Genomic DNA, 20,457 nt, shown 5'->3' on the forward strand with positions numbered 1-20,457 from the left:
CAATAGTTACCCTGAATGTAAATGGGCTAAATGCCCCAATCAAAACACACAGGCTATCAGATTGGATTAAAAAACAAGACCCATCGATATGCTGTCTGCAAGAGACTCATTTTAGAACCAAAGACACCCCCAGATTGAAAGTGAGGGGGTGGAAAACCATTTACCATGCTACTGGACACCAAAAGAAAGCTGGGGTGGCAATCCTTATATCAGACAAATTAGATATTAAACCAAAGACTGTAATAAGAGATGAGGAAGGACATTATATCCTACTTAAAGGGTCTATCCAACAAGAAGATCTAACAATTGTAAATATCTATGCCCCTAACATGGGAGCAGCCAATTATATAAGGCAATTAAAAACAAAAGCAAAGAAACACATTGACAACAATAGAATAATAGTGGGGGACTTTAACACCCCCCTCACTGAAATGGACAGATCGTCTAAGCAAAAGATCAACAAGGAAATAAAGACTTTAAATGACACACTGGACCAAATGGACTTCACAGACATATTCAGAACATTCCATCCCAAATTAACGGAATACACATTCTTCTCTAGTGCCCATGGAACATTCTGCAGAATCGATCACATCCTAGGTCATAAATCAGGTCTCAACCGGTACCAAAAGATTGGATCATTCCCTGCCTATTTTCAGACCACAATGCTTTGAAACTAGAACTCAATCACAAGAGGAAAGTCAGAAAGAACTCAAATACATGGAGGCTAAAGAGCATCCTACTGAAGAATGAATGCATCAACCAGGAAATTAAAGAAGAATTAAAAAAACACATGGAAACCAATGAAAATGAAAACACAACTATTCAAAATCTTTGGGATGCAGCAAAGGCAGTCCTAAGAGGAAAGTATATAGCAATACAACCCTTTCTCAAGAAACAAGAAAGGTCTCAAGTACACAACCTAACCCTACACCTAAAGGAGCTGGAGAAAGAACAGCAAATAAAGCCTAAACCCAGCAGGAGAAGAGAAATAATAGAGATCAGAGCAGCAATCAATGAAATAGAAACTAAAAGAACAGTAGAACAGATCAACGAAACTAGGAGCTGGTTCTTTGAAAGAATTAACAAGAACGATAAACCCCTGGCCAGACTTATCAAAAAGAGAAGAGAAATGACCCAAATCAACAAAATCATGAATGAAAGAGGAGAGATCACAACCAACACCAAAGAAATACAAACAATTATAAGAACATATTATGAACAACTCTATGCCAGCAAATTAGATAACCTGGGAGAAATGAATGCATTCCTAGAGATGTATCAACTACCAAAACTGAACCAGGAAGAAACAGAAAACCTGAACAGACCTATAACCACTAAGGAAATTGAAGCAGTCATCAAAAATCTCCCAACAAACAAAAACCCAGGGCCAGATGGCTTCCCAGGGGAATTCTACCAAACATTTCAAGAAGAATTAATACCTATTCTTCTGAAACTGTTCCAAAAAATAGAAATGGAAGGAAAACTTCCAAGCTCATTTTATGAGGCCAGCATTACCTTGAACCAAAAACCAGACAAAGACCCCATCAAAAAGGAGAATTATCGACCAATATCCTTGATGACATGGATGCAAAAATTCTCACCAAAATATTAGCCAATAGGATCCAACAGTACATTAAAAGGATTATTCACCACAACCAAGTGGGATTTATCCCTGGGCTGCAAGGTTGGTTCAACATCCGCAAATCAATCAATGTGATACAATACATTAACAAAAGAAAGAACAAGAATCATATGATCTTCTCAATAGATGCAGAAAAAGCATTTGACAAAGTACAGCATCCTTTTTGATCAAAACTCTTCAGAGTATAGGGATAGAGGGTACATACCTCAATATCATAAAAGCCATCTATGAAAAACCTACAGCAAATATCATTCTCAATGGGGAAAAACTGAGAGCTTTCCCCCTAAGGTCAGGAACGCGGCAGGGATGTCCACTATCACCACTGCTATTCAACATACTACTAGAAGTCCTAGCCACAGCAATCAGACAACAAAAAGAAATAAAAGGCATCCGAATCGGCAAAGAAGAAGTCAAACTCTCACTCTTAGCAGATGATATGACACTTTATGTGGAAAACCCCAAAGACTCCACCCCAAAACTGCTAGAACCCATACAGGAATTCAGTAAAGTGGCAGGATATAAAATCAATGCACAGAAGTCAGTGGCATTCCTATACACCAACAACAAGACAGAAGAAAGAGAAATTAAGGAGTCGATCCCATTTACAATGGCACCCAAAACCATAAGATACCTAGGAATAAATCTAACCGAAGAGACAAAGGATCTGTACTCAGAAAACTATAAAATACTCATAAAAGAAATTGAGGAAGACACAAAGAAATGGGAAAACATTCCATGCTCATGGATTGGAAGAACAAATATTGTGAAGATGTCAATGCTACCTAGAGCAATCTACACATTCAATGCAATCCCCATCAAAATACCATCCACTTTTTTCAAAGAAATGGAACAAATAATCCTAAAATTTGTATGGAACCAGAAAAGACCCTGAATAGCCACAGGAATGTTGAAAAAGAAAAGCAAAGCTGGCATCATCACAATTTCGGACTTCCAGCTCTATTACAAAGCTGTCATCATCAAGACAGTATGGTACTGGCACAAAAACAGACACATAGATCAATGGAACAGAATAGAGAGCCCACAAATGGACCCTCAACTCTATGGTCAACTCATCTTTGACAAAGCAGGAAAGAATGTCCAATGGAAAAAAAGACAGTCTCTTCAACAAATGGTGTTGGGAAAATTGGACAGCCACATGCAGAAGAATGAAACTGGACCATTTCCTTACACCACACACAGAAATAGACTCCAAATGGTTGAAAGACCTCATTGTGAGACAGGAGTCCATCAAAATCCTAAAGGAGAACACAGGTAGCAACCTCTTTGACCTCAGCCGAAGCAACTTCTTCCTAGAAACATCGCCAAAGGCAAGGGAAGCAAGGGCAAAAATGACCTATTGGGACTTCATCAAGATAAAAAGCTTTTGCAAAGCAAAGGAAACAGTCAACAAAACCAAAAGACCACCGTCAGAATGGGAGAAGATATTTGCAAATGACATATCAGATAAAGGGCTAGTATCCAAAATCTATAAAGAACTCATCAAACTCAACACCCAAAGAACAAAGAATCCAATCAAGAAATGGGCAGAAGACATGAACAGACATTTTTCCAAAGAAGACATCCAAATGGCCAACAGACACATGAAAAAGTGCTCTACATCACTCGGCATCAGGGAAATCCAAATCAAAACCTCAATGAGATACCACTTCACACCAGTCAGAATGACTAAAATTAACAAGTCAGGAAACAACAGATGTTGCGGGGATGCGGAGAAAGGGGAACCCTCCTACACTGTTGGTGGGAATGCAAGCTGGTGCAGCCACTCTGGAAAACAGTATGGAGGTTCCTCAAAAAGCTGAAAATAGAGCTACCATATGATCCAGCAATTGCACTACTGGGTATTTACCCCAAAGATACAAATGTAGGGATCCGAAGGGGTATGTGCACCCCGATGTTTATAGCAGCAATGTCCACAATAGCCAAACTGTGGAAAGAGCCAAGATGTCCATCGACAGATGACTGGATAAAGAAGATGTGGTATATATACACAATGGAATATTATGCAGCCATCAAAAGGAATGAGATCTTGCCATTTGCAATGACGTGGATGGAACTGGAGGGTATTATGTTGAGCGAAATAAGTCAAACAGAGAAAGACATGTATCATATGACCTCACTGATATGAGGAATTCTTAATTGCAGGAAACAAACTGAGGGTTGCTGGAGTGGGGGGTGGGGTGGGAGGGATGGGGTGACTGGGTGATAGACACTGGGGAGGGTATGTGCTCTGGTAAGCGCTGTGAATTGTGCAAGACTGTTGAATCTCAGATCTGTACCTCTGAAACAAATAATGCAATATATGTTAAGAAAAAAAAGAAGAAGAAGGTAGCAGGAGGGGAAGAATGAAGCAGGGGAAATCGGAGGGGTAGACGAACCATGAGAGACGATGGACTCTGAAAAACAAACTGAGGGTTCTGGAGGGGAGGGGGGTGGGAGGATGGGTTGGCCTGGTGATGGGTATTGAGGAGGGCACATTCTGCATGGAGCACTGGGTGTTATGCACAAACAATGAATCATGGAACACTACATCTAAAACTAATGATGTAATGTATGGGGATTAATATAAGAATAAAAAAAAGATAATGAGACAAAATCACTTGAGAATTATATCAATTATTATGTCTAGGAAGAAATAAAATTTGAATACTATCTACTCTAGCTTCCTATGCCAAAGTCAGAATACTATGAAAACAGCAAATAATCATACTTACTGCATAAATGCAGAACTATTTTTTAATGACAAATTAGTTAAGAATATTCTGAATTACAGATGTAGACATGTCTCATTTGTAGTATATGCTTATTCAGATTAATTGTATGGCTATAAAATGTAAAAGACACAAAATTCACAGGAAAAAATAAAGATACAAAAAGATGAAACAGAAGTATACTCTGATTATTGAGATCTAGAATCAAGGATTTTGAGCTGGAAGAGACCTCAGACTATAATGCAGTCCAATTATTTAATTTTCCAGAAGTGAAAATAAAGACTGAGAGAGTTTCAGTGTGTAGAGCCAGTGAATGTCCTTTGCTAAACTAAAAGAAACAACTACTCATAGTAAAAATGATCAAAACTTAGTGGAGAATGTAACAATGTCTTTTCATCACTAAAGAGAAGCTTTGATCAGGTACAAACTCTGTAAGAACTGAGTTAACATAAATGTAACTGAAATGCCCAAATGATATTCATACTTACTCATTACCCCAGTCCAAGCGCACGGTGATATGCCGCTTAACCTCCCGCACCTGATCCTGAGTAAGGTGACCAGACAGTAGCTGCCTTCGAAGGTCAATAAGTTCATTCATCACATGGCGTAGCTTGTAGAAAAGATCTACTTTGTGTTTCTGAAAGGGCATTTTTGGTGTTGGGTGAAATGAAAAAGGGATATGGAAAGAGAATGAAAAAAAAAGAGAAATAGTTAAACTATGAAAAGTGTTCATTTCTCTAAACATCTAAAAAAAGGCAATATAAAGAGGAGCATATTTAAGAGTCTTAAAGTCCTTAGTTTCTACCTTCTAAAAATCTCTATATAATGACATCTAACAAGTAATATAATTGATCTGGATCATGCAAAGTACCATTTATCTCCACTCCATTCTGGACAATTCATTTTCCAGTAAGTCAGAGTTACTAAACTTAATCAGAACAGAAAGTTAAACAGGAGCCTAGAGCTGTTTCCTCTGTCAGAAGTTCCTACATATGTAACATCTCTGGTTTCTCTAGGAGGGATACTCAAGTTGGGGAGGGCAGAGTGAGAATCACTTGCCCTACTTTGAAGGAACTAAGGTTTCAATAAAAAGCCACTGTCTCTGGAGTAACATTCACTCCAGGTTTCCAGGCCTCATCTAGTTTTAATTAGCTTTTGTAAATAATATGCGTCCCTAGCGTCACAGATTTCTACTCTTTTCAGTTTAATAAAAAGTATCACCTTTATAAGAGTTAAGTGGAAACATCTTAATGAACTTAATTACGGACATCACAGGGGTTTCAACCTTACAGGTAAAAAATGTAAATGCCATGACAATAGATGCTTGAGGAAAAAGATTTACTTAAGAATATAGATTTAAAAACTAAAGTCTTATTTGCTCACGAGTACAATCTTGGTTTAGAAATGTTTACGTTTCTGTCTCTGTTATAGAGAAGCATGATTTTATATGATAATTAAAAGTCTTCGAATGTAACTTAGCTATAAAGAATGCTCTTTAAAGTCAGATCAACCTGTACCATAGGGTTAGGAAAGCCTCTATCTGGAATTTCCCCTAAAAAGACCCTTGCCAAAATAAGCTTAATTAAAGTAACTATAAATAAAATTAATAATAAAGCAAATTACAAACTAGCAGAATCAGCTAATATTCTTAGGTGGCAGTGATCTTATGATTAAAATGTTCAGGACATCATGCTACTTAGAAATCATCTAATAGAGCATGAGACCTTTAAAGGTCCATCTCATAGAGAAATTATTTTTAAGTAGAAGACCTTAGGAATCATGCACTCTAATGACATTTCAAATAGCATGCGGTCCTTTCTTCACTTGATGATCATACGAAGAAAATTTAAGTACCTTGATGGCACACAATGCTGGCAGAAGGGCAGAACTCACAAATTCTTGCCAGTTCAAATAACAAGGCCTAAGCAAATTATATCATCTGGAAAATTGAGATCTTAAGGTAAGCAATAAAGGCAATGTGGTCTTTGCTTCCAGCACATGCATTTCTTTTTGATAAAACAGAGCCACCTGTCTAAGTTTAAAATAGAAAGTTATTTTTCCATCAAACCATACACAGTAATCTTGCATACACACATAAGCATTTATTCATTCACTCGATTTACAAATGCTTACAGGGCATTTGATGAGTTCTATTACTTTGTTGTGATCCAAAGTCCCTACTTTCATGGTTTCATTCTAGAGAGCAGAGATAGACCAGAGACAAATACATAATGGTGGTGATAAGTTCTAAAAAGAAAATTAAAGCAGAGTGGGGTCAGTAGGTGGTCAGTGGTGGTTTGGCTGGGGCGTGGGAGAAGGTACTGCTTCAGGTAGGGTGGTCAGGGAAAGACTTCTTTGGAAGCAAAACTTTAAGTAGGAACCTGAATGAAATAAGGTGACAGCATTTGGGAAAACTGGGGAAGTTTATTACACTGTTAACTAACTGGAATTTAAATAAAAACTTGAAAAAAAAAACCGGGGAAGTTTTAGAGGCATAAGAAACAGCAAGAACAAATGCCCTGCTGTGGAAGTGGACTTGGCATGTTCATGGAGAACAGAGATGTCAGTGCACCTGCAGCAAAGTGAACAAGGGAGAAAGTGGTGGTGATTCAGTCAGAGAGGTAACAGGGACCAGATTAGGCAGGGCTTTTGTGTAAGCCATGTGAAAGGGTTTGGCTTTTATTCCAAGCAAGACGGGAAGCCACTGGAGATAGGGAGCAGAAGAGTGACATGATAGGACTTAAAGCTTGAAAGCATCACTCTGAGTGAAAATAAAACATGAAAAAGCAAAGAGGAAAGCAGGGGTTCCAGTCAGGAGGCTATTTATTACAACAATCCACAGGATGACAGTTGATTAGAGAAAGGTAAGAATGGTAATGTAAAACTTTTAGGACTTGGAGATTAGACATGTTTTGTACATAGAGCTGTTGGTATCTGCTGATGGATTAGATGTGGGATATGAATGGAGTCAAGGATTACTCTTTTTTCCTGGCCTGGGGAACACGTCTGGAGAAGGGACAAGGTTCAATTTGGACATGCTAGGTTTGATACTGAGTTCTAACATTTAGAGGCCAGGAAAGTGAGGGGTATCTAGCACAGGAAACTAAGAAGGAAAAAGCAGTGAGATGACAGGAAAAGCAAGAGTGTATTGAATATAAGGTTTTAAGGAAGACTGTCAAATGCACTGAGAGGTTAAATAAAACATAGGCTGAGAGTTAGCCACTGCATCTGGAATTGTGGTAGCCATCACTGACTTCTCTAAGGGCAGTAATGGGAGAGAAGGGAATGGGAACAGAGTATAGACAGCTCTTTTTTAGAATTTTCAGTAATTGGAAGCAGAGAAATGAGGTAGTAGAACACTGTTGTACAATCAGGGGAGGGTTGTTTTTTTTTAATGATACAAAATTTCAGGCTATTTTTATGCTGAAGGGAATGATTTAGTAAAGAAAAAAAAATTGATGATGCAGGTGTTAAGTCCTTCAGTAGCCAAGAAGATATGGGTCCCAGGTCAAAAGGGAGGCCCCGTTTAGGCTGGATATTCTATATATTATCACAGAGGAAACACAAAGAACTCATATAATGACACAGGCATTTGGGAGATTTGGTGACAGGAGAACTAAATTTTTCCTCTGGGTGCCTTATTCTCAAGGAAATAAGAAGCCAGGTCATCTGCTAAGAGTGAATAGGGTGGGAGGGGGTGTTCAAGATTTGAGAATAGAGAAGATGTAAAACAGTTTCATAGGGAGGGGTAACACAATCTCAGCAGGAGATAGGTAGTTCAACTGTCAGATGGTTTTGAGATTTGTAAACACTTAAAGTGTGGTTATGTGTATTTTTTAAGCAGAGTGTAATGATGTATATTGATACCAAAATATCAAGTATGTATGTACATATATGTATGTGTATGCATGTATATCTATGCACAAATATATACACATATGCACATATACAAAATATTTATGTAACATATACATGGACACATATATAGTATCAATGCCAGAATATACTAATATAGTCTTTTAAAATATTAAACAGTCATTTATTAATCAAGTGTTTCTAACAGATTGTACTGTCCAAAGATGACTATAATATCTCCCAAGTACTATTCTGCACAAATGTGACCCTCACACTCCTCCAGTATGAGATGGAATCTGTTTCTTCACACTTTTGAATCTGGGCAGACCCTGAGACTGCTCTAACCTATCAAACATAAGAGCAGGGAGCTAAAGTTAGTTCTAGAAGCAGCCCTTCACTTGTCTGGCAGCTTCAGCCTCCTGCCTCTTGGAATACATGTTCCTTCTGGGAGTTTCACTCTCAGAATCCAGCTCTCATGCTGTGAAAAGCCCAAGCTGCATGGAGAGGCCACAAGGAGACACTCCAGTAAGCAGTCCCAGCTTTATGAGTGAGCCATCTTAGCTGCTATGCCCCGCCAGGAGAACCTTCAGGGGACTACAGCTCGTATGCAAATCTGACTGCAACAGAATGAGAAACCCTATGTGAAATCTACCCAACTGTGCTCACTCTATCCAGAGAAGAATGAAATATAATAAATAGGTGTTGTAAGGCACTAAGGTTTGGGGTAGTTTGTTATGTAGATAATTGGGAAAACTGTACAGTATTTTTTCCAAATAGAAAAATCAGTTATTTTTTAAATTTTTTTTTTGTTTTATTTATTTATTCATGAGAGTCAGAGAGAGAGATAGAGAGAGGCAGCAGCAGAGGGAGAAGCAGGCTCCCTGCCTAGCAGGGAGCCCAATGCGGGACTCGATCCCAGGACCCTGAGCCGAAGGCAGACGCTTAACCATCTGAGCCACCCAGGTGTCCCTAGAAAAATCAGTTATTGTTTCTAATTCTATGAAGCTGGGAATGCTAACCCTGCACTAAGAATGAAATGGATCACATAATCAGAAAGTAGAACTATTATTACAATCAGTGTGGTGCTGTGGTGCTAATTTCTTTCTCCAGTCCAACCTAACAACCTCTTTGACCAGAGGCCCTAGCACTAGAGGCTGCTCCCCCAGCACCACTATGACACCACACTGCACTCTTGGATTTGCTACCAAAAGACACACACCACACAAGGTGAGCAATCTGGAGCAATTGGCCGCAGAGCACACAATTGACCTAGGATCACTTGACACCACAGGATAGGTGAATGCCCCCCTCAGGCTGAACAATCCTATTCTACTGAGAGTCCTGCTCCTCAGTAGATTTAGATAACAGTACAATTAGGTTGGTGGTAAGGTTTAGCTTTCCTGCCCAATCATCCCGAGTTCCTGTCAAGGCTAAAATAAAAGCAGTAAAATTAAAAAAAAAAAAAAAGAATCAAAAGAAAAAGAAATCTATAGCCCATCTTAGCAACATGCTCAGCCTCTCCAAAAGATCTATAGTCTAATATTTGTCAAGAACAGTTGCAGAATATTTGGGAAGTATATTGAACAGCCAGCAGAAACTATAAATTTAGAATAATTAAACTACTCTGCAACCACATGCCAAGCAGAATCTGCCTCACCACTGCGAAAGAATCCCTGGAACTAAAAAAAAAAAAAAAAAGAACCCCTGGAACTGTGCAGAAAAAAAATGTGAGTTTTAATACTCCTGATTTTATTTTATTATTTTTAAAGATTTTATTTATTCATTTGAGAGAGAGAGAGCACAAGTAGAGGGGAGAGGGAGAAGCAGACTCCCCACTGAGCAGGGAGCCCGACACAACAAGGGGCTCAATCCCAGGACCCGGAGATCATGATCTGACCGAAGGCAAGATGCTTAACTAACTGACCACCCAGACTCCCCTTAATACTCCTGATTTTAGAATTATTTTTACTAAACCGCTTGTAACCCAATGTAGAAAGAAAGGCTGGGCTGCAGTGATGCTTCTCAGTTAGCAAAGGACCAAAGCTGTTGAGTGCCCATCACCAAGTATGCTAGCTTTATTTTAAAACTACACATGCACAGGGCGCCTGGGTGGCTCAGTTGGTTGGGTGGCTGCCTTCGGCTCAGGTCATGATCCTGGAGTCCCTGGATCGAATCCCGATCGGGCTCCCTGCTCGGCAGGGAGTCTGCTTCTCCCTCTGACCCTCCCTCCTCTCATGTGCTTGCTCTCTCTCATTCTCTCTCTCTCAAATAAATAAATAAAATCTTTAAAAAAAAAACTACACATGCACAAAGACTGGTTAATAGATGCTAATGAAAGATTATAAAAATCAAATTTAAAAATTACATCAAAAGTACTACTATCCTCCAAAAGAACAAGTACCCTACCATGAGTACTAAAAGCTTTAGGTGAAAAACAATTTAAAATTTTTTTTATTTTTTATTATGTTCAGTTACCAAGCATTATTTTTTTTTTATTATGTTACGTTAAGCGCCATACATTACATCATTAGTTTTTGATGTAGTGTTCCATGATTCATTGTTTGCGCATAACAACCAGTGCTCCATTCAATACGTGCCCTCTTTAATACCCGTCACCAGGCTAACCCATCCCCCTACGCCCCTCCCCTCTAGAACCCTCAGTTTGTTTCTCAGAGTCCACAGTCTCTCATGGTTCATCCTCCCCTCCAATTCCCCCCCCCTTCATTTTTCCCTTCATACTATCTTTTTTTTTTTTTTAACATATAATGTATTATTTGTTTCAGAGGTACAGGTCTGTGATTCAACAGTCTTACACAATTCACAGCGCTCAGCATAGCACATACCCTCCCCAATATCTATCACCCAGCCACCCCATCCCTCCCACCCCCCACCACTCCAGCAACCCTCAGTTTGTTTCCTGAGATTAAGAATTACTCATATCAGTGAGATCATATGACACAGCCAGCATTAGTTTTTGATGTCGTGTTCAACGGTTCATTAGTTGTGTATAACACCCAGTGCTCATCACAACACATGCCCTCCTTAATACCCATCACCCTGTTACCCTATCCCCCCACCCCCCTCCCTTCTGTAACCCTCAGTTTGTTTCCCAGAGTCCAGACCAACTTAATGGAAGTTAAACAATACATCTAAAGCTCAAGTTGTTAAGAGCAGATTCCCAATTTCTTTCCGTTTTGTTTTACTTCTTACTTTTTGAACATCCTTTTATTTATATATAGGTAGATGGCTTATTTTCTCACTTTATTGTTCGAAAGCAAACTAATTATTAAGAACTTGAGTTTAGTGGGGTGCCTGGGTGGCTCAGACGGTTAAGCATCTGCCTTTGGCTCAGGTCATGATCCTGGGGTCCTGGGATCCATCGGGCTCCCTGCTGAGTGGGGAGCCTCCTTCTCCCTCTCCCTCTGCCTGCCATTCCCCCTGCTTGTACTCTTTCTCTGTCAAATAAAAAATAAAAAATCTTAAAAAAAAAAAAAAAAGAACTTGAGTTTAGGGACACCTGGGTGGCTCAGACGGTTAAGCATTTGCCTTTGGCTCGGGTCATGATCCCGGGGTCCTGGGATCAAACCCCGCATCGGGCTCCCTGCTCCTCGGGAGGCCTGTTTCTCCCTCTCCCACTCCCCGTGCTTGTGTTCCCTCTCTCGCTGTCTCTCTGTCAAATAAATAAATAAAATCTTTAAAAAAAAAAAAACGAGTTTATTCAAACTTCTGAAACTATTGTAACACTGTATTTTAATTATACTTGAATAAAATAAATTTTTAAAACTCCAATATGTTGGGGCCGCCTGGGTGGCTCAGTCGTTAAGCGTCTGCCTTTGGCTCAGGTCATGATCCCAGGGTCTGGAATTGAGCCCGGTATAAGGGCTCGCTGCTCAGCGGGGAGTCTGCGTCTCCCTCTTCCTCTGCCTCTCTCCCCACTCCTGCTCTCTCTCTCACTCTCTCTCTCAAATAAATAAATAAATAAATAAGAAAGCCTAAAAAAAAACTCCAGTATTTTTTTTTTATTGCTCTTATATAAAGTCTCTTATCATGAAGTAACCTCTAATCCTATTCTGTTTGCATTATACATCGGAGCTCTAGAACTCACCCCAGTATAATATAAAAATATCTAAAATAACAGTACTTGCAACCCCAATGACTCTTCTGCCAAAAATATCTTTAAGCCCAGGAATTTAGACTGTCATTTTAGGTTGTTTCACAACATAGCTGGCCAAAGCTTGAAACATGAGTTCAAAAGAGAAATTTCTGTGAAACAAAACAGTATCTAAATCCAAGCTATTTCACAATGATCTTCAAGTACATATTTGCAAGAAATAAAAATGCAAAGCAGCAATGTGGAAATTCTTTTTAAACTGTTCACAAATATGGGGATGTATCTTTTTTTTTTGTTGTTTCCCCAAATGGCATCATCCAGGGGTCACTGCCATTTTATTTCCATTCATTGCCAACAAGAGCCTGGCAAAAGCTTCCCTCCCCACTACCTGCTTCTTCTTCTTTTTTTTTTAATGTAATGTTAATCACCATTCATTACATCATTAGTTTTTGATGTAGTGTTCCATGATTCATTGTTTACATATACCACCCAGTGCTCTATGCAGAACGTGCCCTCTTTAATAGCCATCACCAGGCTAACCCATCCTCCCACCCCCCTCCCCTCTAGAACCCTCAGTTTGTTTTTCAGAGTCCATAGTCTCTCATCGTTCATCTCCCTCTCCAATTCCCCCCCCCTTCATTCTTCCCCTCCTGCTATCTTCTTCTTTTTTTAACATATAATGTATTATTTGCTTCAGAGGTACAGATCTGTGATTTAACAGTCTTGCACACTTCACAGTACTCACCATAGCACATACCCTCCCCAATGTCTATCACCCAACCACCCCATCCCTCCCATCCCACCACTCCAGCAACCCTCAGTTTGTTTCCTGAGATTAAGAATTTCTCATATCAGTGAGGTCATATGATACATGTCTTCCTCTGATTGACTTATTTCACTCAGCATAATACCCTCCAGTTCCAACCACGTCATTGCAAATGGCAAGATTTCATTCTTTTTGATGGCGGCATAATATTCCGTTGTATATATATACCACATCTTCTTTATCCATTCATCTGTCGATGGACATCTTGGCTCTTTCCACAGTTTGGCTATTGTGGACATTGCTGCTATAAACATCGGGGTGCACGTACCCCTTCGGATCCCTACATTTGTATCTTTGGGGTAAATACCCAGTAGTGCAATTGCTGGATCATATGGTAGCTCTATTTTCAACTTTTTGAGGAACCTCCATACTGTTTTCCAGAGTGGCTGCAATGGGGATGTATCTAATACAATCTATTTGCCTGGCATACATGTTTATTACTCCACCTCTGAGGGGGTCAGGGTATCTTTCTCATTCCATTCTCAACCCAAATATATCCTCCCTCACAGCCTTAATGATAACCAAAATAACACCCTTTGTAGTGTCAATCTTCTTTCATAACACAAGTATTTGCAGGAGAGCTAAGACTTTAAAAAATTCTTTCTAGTTTAGTTTAAATAAGCTGATCATAATCTTTCCCTAGAGCAGATAAGAATCTTGATAAGAAGGGAGCAAAGTCAACTGAAAGGTAAAGAAAATATTAGTGATACCAAAAATAGAGATGGCAGTTGCTGATGTCCAGGGCACCTCTTAACAATGCCCAACAGGGTGAATTTACCTGACAGTGGGCTGTGGACAGCTCAGCCATTCCCAGGCTCACAGGTAGCCCTTCTACACAAGACAGAACAAACCTCTACTTAAAGACAGCATTTAATCTGTCTCCCGGAGACACCTCTTCTTACATACAGAGACCACTAAGAAACCAGCCCCAATCCTCCCCATATACAATTATCCCTACCTCCAAATACTAAAGATAAAAGCTGGAAAGCAGGCAACTTGGCAGAAAATAAAAGACTGAAAACTGAGGTCTGGGAACAAGGAGGGGGAATACAGTTGGGGAGGGTGGGAGGGTTGGAGGGAAATCAATAAGAATCAAGTCTATTATCTATACAGAAAGACTCAGGGATTAGAGGTACAAGGAAACCCTGAAGGGGTGTGTGTGTGTGTGTGTCTGTGTGTGTGTGTGTGTGGTGGGTCTGAAGTGTGTACCTGGGGAATGGAAACAGAACTGGTTATAAGTCTTTTAAAAGTCTGTAAGACTCTTAACTATAGAGAACAAACTGATGGTTATCAGAGGGGAGGTGGGGGGGCTGTGGGTGAAACAGGTGATGGGGATTAAGGTGTGCACTTGCTGTGATAAGCACCCGGTAATTTATGAAAGTGTTGAATCACTAAACTGTACACTTAAACTAATATTACACTGTATGTTAACTATCTAGAATTTCAAAAAAACCTTAAAAAACCAATAAAAAGACAAAATAGAGTTTTCTAAAGTAAAAAAATTAAATAGAGTCTATTTTTTTCTATTAAAGTCTGTAAGACCTTCAGGTCATTATCCCTAACTCTATTGTGCCAGGCTTTCTCCCTTGGATTCATTTTTCCATGTGATAGTTTACTCTCTACAGAGGTTAAAACAAGGTCCATATGTTGAAGGGCACCAAACAGAGCTGATGATGTTCAACATAGGGAAATTAAGTCAAAGATTATGTAGTAAACAATGGGATCCCTGGTGCCCTTCCGACAATGAGCTCCCAAAATGCTGACAGCCAGGCTTATACCTTCTTAGGAAGGAATAGGCAAGATTCCTCACTGGGAAAATTCGGCCCAGGGAAAAAGACCCAGAAATACTGACGGTTGCTCTCCTTCTCCCATGAAAAGTCAGCTCCTCTTCTAATAACTCTTATAGCAATGTCCACTGGTTAGTAAATACTAGCCCCAGTCACAGAGCTTTCTGGCAACACTTTAATGCCTCATTCTTAAATATCAATAGAAAAGAATAACATATAATGAAGTAAACCTCCAACAGGAAGTAAAGAGATCAAAACAATCAGAAAAATGGAAACTGGAGAAACAGAATGCCAGAAGTAAAAGAAAATTTCAAAAAGCAATAATTAGTATTTTCAGAGAGCACAGAGATTACAGTACATCTATGAAATAAGAAGAGGATATAACAGAAAAGGAGAAAAAGATCCAGAGCCAAAAAGAACTTTTGGAAATTAAAGATAAGATTGATGTAATGTAAAGCAAAATTCAGTAAAAGTGATAGAACAGAAAGTTGAGGACTTCTGCCAGAAAATAGAACAAAAAAAGTAATACAATGAATAAATAAGGGAGAAAATACAAGAAAATTCATGAATCATTCCAGGATATCCAATTCTAATAAAAGAATTATAGGAAGAGAGAACTATGGAAACAGATGGGAAGGAACTAATATATGTCCCAGGACTGAAGGAAATGAATTTCTATGATGATAAAACTCACTGAGTAGTCAGCATAATCAAAGAAAAAACATCTAATTAAGACACATTATCGTAAGGGGCGGAGCAAGATGGCAGAGGAGTAGGAGACCTGGATTTCGTCTCCTCTCAGGAATTCAGCTGGATAGGGATCAAACCATTCTGAACACCTACAAACTCAATAGGAGATCGAAGAAAAGAATACCAGCAACTCTCTGAACAGAAAAGCGACCACTTTCTGGAAGGTAGGATGTGTGGAGAAGTGAATCCGAGGCAATATTCTGGAGGATAGACAGCGGGGGAGGGGCCTCCGTCGGCCGCTTCTGGCAAGTGGTAGAGCCACGGAACACAAAATCAGAACTTTTAGAAGTCTGCTCCGCTGAGGGACGTCGCTCCAGTGGCTAAGCGGGGGGAGGAAACCTCACAAGACAGTGTGGCCTCAGGACCCTCGGGGTCACAGAAAAACAGGAGTGCCTGTGTGCGGCAGAGCTCCCAGGGATCGGAGCGGGGAAGCCAGCTGCAGAGGCAGAGCCCAGGCACGGGCTCTCAGCTTGGGGTTGTCACAAACCGTGATCTGGGGCACAGTCGGGCCACTGCTCCTCCAGCAGGGACCCAACAAGCAGCAGATCCAGGCAGACTCCCCTTCCTCCCCCGGGAGGAGTGGCACGGGACTGCACCGCAGGGATCTGATGGGTTTGGAGACTCCACACGGGGTCGGGTGCCAGAGACAGAAACCTGCGGTCACAGGCCGGGTGAGCATGGAGTGCGGCTGGAGACCGGGGAAACAGGAGTGACTGACGGCTTTTCTCTGGGGGCTCACTGAGGAGCGGGGCCCCTAGTTCTCGGCTCCTCCGGGGCAGAGATTAGGAGGCCACCATTTTCACTCTCGGCCTCCAAAGCTGTACGGAAAGCTTGCAGGGAACAAAAGCTCCCGAGAGCAAACCCGAGCAGATTACTTAGCCCAGACGGGCAAGGGCGGGGCAGTTCCGCCTCCGGCAAAGACATTTGGAAACCACTGCAACAGGCCCCTCCCCCAGAAGATCAGCAAAAACAGCCAGCCAAGACCAAGTTTACAGATCAATGAGAACGGCAGAACTCCAGCACTAGCGGAATACTGCACAAAGAATTCATGGCTTTTTTTTTACCATGGTTCTTTAGTCTTTCAAAGTTAATTTTTTTTTTAACTGTCTTTTTTTTTTTTTTGAATTTTTCTTTTTCCCTTTTTTGACGAACATCTTATCAATCCCTTTTTAAAAAAACATTTTTATTTTTGATTTTTAGAGTCATATTCTATCCCTTCATAGTAGTTACCCGTATTTTTGGCATATATATATAAGTTGTTCTCCCTTTAAAATTTTGAGATAATTTCTTCTAACAGATTAAAATATACCCTAAATGTCTAGTATGGTTTTTCCTACTCTCCTGCCTGACCACATTCTCTCCCATTTTTTTCTTTTTTTTTAAATCCTCTTCTTTCATTTTTCAAACAACTTTTTATCAATTCCTTTTATAAAATTTTTTATAATTTTCATCTTTACAGTCATGTTCCAACCCTTCATCATATCAACCCTTATTTTTGTACATATATAAGTTTTTCTTTCTTTAAAATTTTAGGAGGCACTTTCTTCTAACAGACCAAAATATACCCAAAATCTAGTGTGTGGCACTGATCTATGCACCAGCCTGATCATATTTGATCATATTCTGTTTTTTTTTTTTGTTGTTCTATTTTGTTTGTTTTTATGTTTATCTTTTTCTTTTCTTTTCTTTTCTTTTTTTCTCTCCCTTTCTTTTCCCCCTGCTTCAGGTCTTTTCTGATTTGTTTAGAGTATATTTTCTGGGGATGTTGTTACCCTGTTAGCATTTTGTTCTCTCACTAATCTATTCTCCTCTGGAAATAGAGGAATGGAAGATGGAAAAAATCACCTCAACAAAAAGAACAAGAGGTAGTACCGACTGCCAGGGACCTACTCAATATGGACATTTGTACGATGTCGGATCTAGAGTTCAGAATCATCACTTTAAAGATACTAGCTGGGCTTGAAAAAAGCATGGAAGTTATTGGAGAAACCCTTTCTGGAGAAATAAAAGAACGAAAATCTAACCAAGTTGAAATCAAAAAGGCTATTAATGAGGTGCAATCAAATATGGGGGCGCTAACTGCTAGGATAAATGAGGCAAAAGAGAGAATCAGTGATATAGAAGACCAAATGATGGAAAATAAAGAAGCTGAGAAAAAGAGAGATAAACAACTACTGGATCACGAGGGCAGAATTCGAGAGATAAGCGATACCATAAGGCGAAACTACATTGGAATAATTGGGATCCCAGAAGAAGAAGAAAGGGACAGAGGGGCAGAAGGTATATTGGAGCAAATTATAGCAGAGAACTTCCCTAATTTGGGGAGGGAAACAGGCATCAAAATCCAGGAAGCACAGAGAAACCCTCTCAAAATCAATAAAAATAGGTCAACACCCCGACATCTAATAGTAAAACTTACCAGTTTCAGAGACAAAGAGAAAATCCTGAAAGCAGCTCAGGAGAAGAGATATGTAACCTAAAATGGTAGAAACATTAGATTGGCAACAGACCTATCCACAGAGACCTGGCAGGCCAGAAAGGACTGGCAGGATATATTCAGAGCACTAAATGAGAAAAATATGCAACCAAGAATACTATATCCAGTTAGGCTGTCATTGAAAATAGAAGGAGAGATAAAAAGCTTCCAGGACAAACAAAAACTAAACGAATTCGCAAACACGAAACCAACCCTAAAAGGAATATTGAAAAGGGTCCTCTAAGCAAAGAGAGAGCCTAAAAGCAACATAGACCAGAAAGGAACATAGACAATATACAGTAACAGTCACCTTACAGGCAATACAATGGCACTAAATTCCTATCTGTCAATAGTTACCCTGAATGTAAATGGGCTAAATGCCCCAATCAAAAGACACAGGCTATCAGACTGGATTAAAAAACAAGACCCATCGAGGGAACCTGGGTGGCTCAGTTGGTTAAGCGACTGCCTTTGGCTCAGGTCATGATCCTGGAGTCCTGGGATTGAGTCCCGCATCGGGCTCCCTGCTCAGCGGGGAGTCTGCTTCTCCCTCTGACCCTCCCCCATCTTGAACTCTCTTTCTCCTTCTCGCTCAATCAAATAAATAAATAAAATATTAAAAAAAAAACAAACAAAAAACAAGACCCATCGATATGCTGTCTGCAAGAGACTCATTTTAGAACCAAATACACCACCAGATTGAAATTGAGGGGCTGGAAAACCATTTATCATGCTAATGGACACCAAAAGAAAGCTGGGGCGGCAATCCTTATATCAGACAAATTAGATATTAAACCAAAGACTGTAATAAGAGATGAGGAAGGACACTATATCCTAGTTAAAGGGTGTATCCAACAAAGATCTAACAATTATAAATATCTATGCCCCTAACATGGGAGCAGCCAGTTATATAAGCCAATGAATAACAAAAGCAAACAAACACATTGACAACAATACAATAATAGTAGGGAACTTTAACACCCCCCTCACTGAAATGGACAGATCATCTAAGCAAAAGATCAACAAGGAAATAAAGACTTTAAATGACACTGGACCAAATGGACTTCACAGATATATTTAGAATATTCCATCCCAAAGCAACGGAATACACATTCTTCTCTAGTGCCCATGGAAAATTCTCCAGAATCGATCACATCTTAGGTCATAAATCAGGTCTCAACCGGTACCAAAGGATTGGGATCATTCCCTGCATATTTTTGGACCACAGCGCTTTGAAACTAGAACTCAGTCACAAGAGGAAAGTTGGAAAGAACTCAAATACATGGAGGCTAAAGAGCATACTACTGAAGAATGAATGCATCAACCAGGAAATTAAAGAAGAATTCAAAAAATTCATGGAAACCAATGAAAATGAAAACACAACTATTCCAAATCTTTGGGATGCAGCAAAGGCAGTCCTAAGAGGAAAGTATATAGCAATACAACCCTTTCTCAAGAAACAAGAAAGGTCTCAAGTACACAACCTAACCCTACACCTAAAGGAGCTGGAGAAAGAACAGCAAATAAATCCTAAACCCAGCAGGAGAAGAGAAATAATAAAGATCAGAGCAGAAATCAATGAAATAGAAATGAAAAGAACAGTAGAACAGATCAACGAAACTAGGAGATGGTTCTCTGAAAGAATTAACAAGATTGATAAACGCTTGGCCAGACTTATCAAAAAGAGAAGAGAAATGACCCAAATCAACAAAATCATGAATGAAAGAGGAGAGATCACAACCAACACCAAAGAAATACAAACAATTATAACAACATATTATGAGCAACTCTATGCCAGCAAATTAGATAACCTGGAAGAAATGGATGCATTCCTAGAGATGTATCAAATGCCAAAACTGAACCAGGAAGAAATAGAAAACCTGAACAAACCTATGACCACTAAGCAAATGGAAGCAGTCTTCAAAAATCTCCCAACAAACAAAAGCCCAGGGCCAGATGGCTTCACAGGGGAATTCTACCAAACATTTCAAGAAGAATTAATACCTATTCTTCTGAAACTGTTCCAAAAAATAGAAATGGATGGAAAACTTCCAAGCTCACTTTATGAGGCCAGCATTATCTTGATCCCAAAACCAGACAAAGACCCCATCAAAAGGAGAATTACAGACCAATATCCCTGATGAACATGCATAGAAAAATTCTGACCAAAATACTAGCCAATAGGATCCAACAGTACATTAAAAGGATTATTCACCATGACCAAGTGAGATATATCCCTGGGCTGCAAGGTTGGTTCAACATCCGCAAATCAATCAAC

General features: G+C 39.7%; 1 protein-coding gene across 1 annotated transcript in view; it reads right to left on the reverse strand.

Moving 5' to 3' along the window:
- DOCK3 (dedicator of cytokinesis 3) overlaps nucleotides 1-20,457 on the reverse strand; it is a 477,354-nt gene that overhangs the window by 213,463 nt on the left and 243,434 nt on the right. Inside the window, exon 5 of the mRNA XM_034997521.1 lies at nucleotides 4,863-5,011. Coding sequence (XP_034853412.1) covers nucleotides 4,863-5,011 — 149 coding nt within the window. The remainder of the gene's footprint in view (nucleotides 1-4,862; nucleotides 5,012-20,457) is intronic.

The sequence above is a fragment of the Mirounga leonina genome, unplaced genomic scaffold, assembly GCF_011800145.1.
Source record: "Mirounga leonina isolate KUSES-001 unplaced genomic scaffold, KU_Mleo_1.0 Mir_94, whole genome shotgun sequence".
Classification (NCBI taxonomy): Eukaryota; Metazoa; Chordata; class Mammalia; order Carnivora; family Phocidae; genus Mirounga; species Mirounga leonina.